Here is a 5,000-nt window from a genome sequence, read left to right on the forward strand (position 1 = left end):
CCCTGGGGCGCTCGGGGAGCCTCCGGCGCTCCCGCCACTCCTCCCCCGCCTCCTCTGCCTTCCTGGAGATGATGACGACCTTCGCCCCCCCCGCCCCCAAGGTCACCCCGAGGTCACCGAGCTCCGGGCGCGGCGGCGGCGGCAGTGGTGCCGCCCACAGGAGGAGAGGCTCCTCCCCCTCCCCTGAACCTCCTCCTCCTGGCTCCTCCCCTCCTCCTCCTCCTCCGGCCTCCAGGCTCCAGGGAGGCCTGGGGCCCTCGGCCCAGACGCAAGCCCAGCGACAGCAGCCTCGGCCTGGGGAGCCGACCGCACACTCCCCCTCCCCTTCCTCTCCGGTCTACGGAAGCTCCAGAGACCCCACAGAGAACACAGTACTGGACACGCACAATGACCACCACCACCTCAGAGACCCAGAGACCACGACCACGACCACAACCACAACCACATCCACCGCCACCGCCGCGGTCCGTAAACCTCACACACCTGACCACAACCGCAACAACCCTAGTCGAGTCGAGGTCACGACCGCCTCTGACGACCCTACGAACGCTGACCGAGGCGACAGAAGTGGCCTTGTTGTTCTTGACCTCGACCGCTCGAACCCTACTACCTCTGACCACCGTAACCACAACAACCGCAACCACCTGACCGCGACCGTGGAGAGACACACCCTCGTCCCGGGGCTCCGCGCCTTCGACCCCCCCGCCACCTCCCACACGCGGAGGATGAGGGGGGAGGGAGAGAGGGATGAGGACGGAGGAGGAGGAGGAGGAGGAGGAGGAGGAGGGGAGGGTGTGTGTGAGGCGGTCCATGTGGCGGGGCGGCCGGTAGACACACACACCGCTGGCGACACGCTCACACACACACCCCGCCGGACGCAGGACGACCGTCCACACACACTCACACACACCCAGACACCTGAACACACCCTCACACACACCGAGGAGAGTCTGCGCTGTGCGGCAGCTTCCCCAGCCAATGACGGGGCTCCAGAATCTCAACCGACCAATAAGCAGCCGGTGCCTTTACCCACCAACGACCGACCAGTGCCTGTGTCCTCCGACGCCTCCGCCAATCAGCCGCCAGCCGTGTCTTCTGCCTGCACCAATGAGACGCCTGCATCGGTCACCACGGACACCTCCAAAGACCACCGCCCTCCTGGAGGGAACAGAGAGACACTGGGCCCCCCCAAACCAGCCAAGATTCTCAACCCCAGCCACCCCAGCCCCCCCAAACCAGCCAAGGGTCCAGCCAACCCCAAAACCACCAGAGCCCCCCTAGGGGCTCCCAGCGGGGGGGCGACCATAACCCGCCCACCCCCGGTACGCACCCTGACCAGCTCAGAGACCCAGGGCATGAGGCGGGTGGTGCCCATCTCCAAGCCCAGCCGCGGTGCCTCCGGCCTGGGTGAGAAACGCGGCGTTGAGAAATCCCCTGGCCACCGGAGCTCTGACCACCCAGGGACCACCACCACCACCTCCTCCTCCATCTCCACCCCCGCCAACGGCTCTCTCAGGCGGGCAGAGAGGAGGAGCTCCACCGGGGCCTCTGGTCACCGCTCCAGCTCTCGGCGCGAGGACCCCGAAGCCTCCAGGGGTGGGGGGCCAGCCGTCCAGCGCCAGCCGTCCATCCGCAAGCCCAAGGCAGCGGCCCCGCGCCCGCCCCCCGAGGAGAAGATGTGTCGCTCCACCCTGCGAGCCCTGGCCCAGGCCGGCGGGGGGGGAGGGGGCAGCGTCAGTGCCCCCCCGACCCCATCCCACGGGGTCACGGCCTCCGCGGCACTCCCTGGGTTCGCCAGGAACACCGCCTCCTCCTCCTTCAGACGGACAAGCGCCACCCTGGCCCCTCCCAACACTCTGGTCCCTCCCACCACCCTCCCCGGTAGCCGCCAACCCAAAACCTCCCCCGCCCCCTCCCCCTCCCCCTCCCCCGCCCCTGCCCCCGCCCGCTCACCCCTGCTCCCCCTCCAGAGCCCCCACCCCAAAACCTCCGCCTACCCCTCCCCAGCCCCCTCCCCCCTAGCCAGAGCCGGGTCTCTGAGATACAGAGCGGCCCCCACCTCCTCCAACCCCCCGGGACCGGACAGCGGCCCCCTGCGGAGGACCCAGAGCATCAGGGGACCCCCCAGGGCGACCCCCCTCCTCCTCCCCCCCGCCGCGCTGGCGCCCCCGAGAGGCCACGCGCGGAAGAACAGCGGCGGTTTCTCTGACCAGTCGAGCCACTCCAGAGACTCCGGCAGCAAAGCCCCGAAACCCACCTGGAGGTAGAGACCTGAGGGCCACGTTCCAACACTTTAAACCCACCTGGAGGTAGAGACCCGAGGGCCACGTTCCAACACTTTAGTCGCTCAGCCTCCTCCTCTCCTTGGGGCAAAAGGCCTTGTTCCAATATAAAACACAGTTTGTCAATTGTTGGCTAGGACAACTGGCGAGGTGAAAGCTAGGTTCCTTCTCTGTTGCTTTAAGCTGTCTTACCGCAGAAGGAAGGATGGAAGGATGGAGGGATGGAGGGAGGGATGGATGGATGGATGGATGGGTGGATGGATGGATGGATGGGTGGATGGGTGGGTGGGTGGGTGGGTGGATGGATGGATGGGTGGATGGATGGATGGATGGGTGGATGGACGGTTGGGTGGATGGGTGGATGGGTGGATGGATGGATGGATGGAGGGATGGATGGATGGATGGGTGGATGGGTGGATGGAGAGATGGGTGGATGGATGGATGGAGGGATGGATGGATGGGTGGATGGATGGGTGGATGGATGGGTGGATGGATGGATGGATGGATGGATGGGTGGATGGGTGGATGGATGGATGGGTGGATGGATGGATGGATGGGTGGATGGGTGGATGGGTGGATGGGTGGATGGATGGATGGATGGATGGGTGGATGGGTGGGTGGATGGGTGGATGGATGGATGGATGGATGGGTGGATGGATGGATGGATGGGTGGATGGGTGAATGGATGGGTGGATGGGTGGATGGATGGGTGGATGGGTGGATGGATGGATGGATGTGTGGATGGGTGGATGGATGGATGGATGGGTGGATGGGTGGATAGATGGGTGTATGGATGGATGGATGGATGGGTGGATGGGTGGATAGATGGGTGGATGGATGGATGGATGGGTGGATGGGTGGGTGGATGGATGGATGGATGGATGGGTGGATGGGTGGGTGGATGGATGGATGGATGGGTGGATGGATGGATGGATGGGTGGATGGATGGGTGGATCCAGTGGTGGATCCAGGGGTGGGTAGGTAGGAGGGAGGGTTGTTGAGTCTTTAAAAATATATATATATCATGAGAAGAAGTTGTCATTATTGTTATTAGAAAAGTTGCGTATCTAAATTCTAGATTCATTTTGTTGTTATTTTTATTTAACTCTTTTAACGGCATAATGAAGATGTACAGTTTCTCTCCTGACTTGATTCTGATTGGTGGAGCTGCACCTTTATATCATAAAGAAATGTAGTTTCACCTGGCTGTGATTTTTGTATATTTGATGAGATGTATATTTAAACGTCTAATGAATAATCATGATGTAACTGCTCCATGGTCGATCTCCCCTGTTCTCAACAGGCATTGCTTTGGCTTCAGACACAGAATTATCCTGAAGGAGCTTTTGTATGTATTTAGTCTTTGTTTGATATCTACAACAAATAAATAAAAGTACTTATTCCTCTCCAGTGCCGCTGTCTCTCTCGGACAAAGACTCCAAATGGTAAACAGACTGACTTATATAGCGCCTTATTCCAAAGCACTTTACAACGGCCTCTCATTCACCCATTCACACACACATTCACACACCAATGGCGGAAAGCTACCATGCAAGGCGCCGGTACGCTCATTGGGAGCAATTTGGGGTTCAGTGTCTTGCCCAAGGACACCTGGACATGTGGCAAGCCGGGGCTCGAACCGCTGATCTGCCGACCTTGTGATCATTAGACGACGGCTCTACCTCCTGAGACACAGACGCCCCTAATTTTGGCCTTAACTGTAGCTAGCTGCACTTTAACAGTGTGTGTGTGTGTGTGTGTGTGTGTGTGTGTGTGTGTGTGTGTGTGTGTGTGTGTGTGTGTGTGTGTGTAGTTTTAGTTTAGTTTCTCAGAGTTGTTTGTTTCCTTCTGCTGTTTTTACAGGAAACACTCATTCATACACACACACACACACCCTCACACACACACAAACACACACACACACACACACACACACACACACACACACACACCCTCAGGTAGAAAACAGGAAAGGTTGAACAATGGGTCAAGCTCTGCTTCAGAGTGAGGCTAGAGAGAGTAGAGAGGGAGGGGGAGGGAGGGGGAGGGAGGTAGGGAGGGGGGAGGGAGGTAGAGAGGGAGGTAGAGAGGAAAGTAGAGAGGGAGGTAGAGAGGAAAGTAGAGAGGGAGGTAGAGAGGGAGGTAGAGAGGGAGGAGGAGGGAGGGATGGAGGGAGGTAGAGAGGGAGGGTGAGGGAAGTTGAGAGGGAGGGGGAGAGGGAGGTGGTGAGGGAGGTAGAGAGGGAGGGGGAGAGGGAGGGAGAAGGAGGGAGGTAGAGAGGGAGGGGGAGAGGGAGGTAGAGAGGGATGGAGGGATGGAGGGAGGTAGAGAGGGAGGGGGAGAGGAAGTTGTGAGCAGGCCTCTCGTACTTCCATTGTTCCACTGAGCAGACAGGAAGACACACACACACACACACACACACACACAGATTCCTTCACTCACAGACACACTCCCTCCCTCCCACACCCTGGGTCAGCTGGTGACAGAGGTAGAGCAGGGCTCGGGAGGTTCTGGTAGTTTTGGATAGAGAGCGTCTGAAAAGCCGCCTTCAACATCCACAGAGTCATGTACTGGTGAGTGTGTGCGTGTGTGTGTGTGTGTGTTTGTATGTGTGTGTGTGTGTGTGTGTGTGTGTGTGTGTGATAATGTATATAGGGTATGTGTGTGTGTGTGTGTGTGTGTGTGTGTGTGTGTGTGTTTGTGTGTGTCTGCTGGCCT

General features: G+C 59.2%; 2 protein-coding genes across 2 annotated transcripts in view; both read left to right on the forward strand.

Annotated features, from left to right (window-relative positions):
• The window catches only part of LOC308169532 (uncharacterized protein), a gene marked incomplete at both ends in the record, with an annotated part of 17,769 nt that extends 15,502 nt beyond the window's left edge, over window positions 1–2,267 (forward strand). Inside the window, 3 exons of the mRNA XM_080544216.1 lie at window positions 1–112; window positions 236–621; window positions 967–2,267. The exon at window positions 1–112 is cut by the window's left edge and continues 23 nt beyond it. Of these exons, the coding sequence (XP_080400342.1) occupies window positions 1–112; window positions 236–621; window positions 967–2,267 (1,799 nt within the window). The remainder of the gene's footprint in view (window positions 113–235; window positions 622–966) is intronic.
• A 2,580-nt stretch (window positions 2,268–4,847) lies between these two features.
• LOC308169533 (phosphatidylinositol 4,5-bisphosphate 3-kinase catalytic subunit alpha isoform-like) overlaps window positions 4,848–5,000 on the forward strand; it is a gene marked incomplete at both ends in the record, with an annotated part of 27,757 nt that continues 27,604 nt past the window's right edge. The window contains one exon of the mRNA XM_080544217.1: window positions 4,848–4,855. Within this exon, the coding sequence (XP_080400343.1) occupies window positions 4,848–4,855 (8 nt within the window). The remainder of the gene's footprint in view (window positions 4,856–5,000) is intronic.

The sequence above is a fragment of the Nansenia antarctica genome (genome assembly GCF_963989245.1).
Source record: "Nansenia antarctica genome assembly, chromosome: 13".
NCBI classification, from domain to species: Eukaryota; Metazoa; Chordata; class Actinopteri; order Argentiniformes; family Microstomatidae; genus Nansenia; species Nansenia antarctica.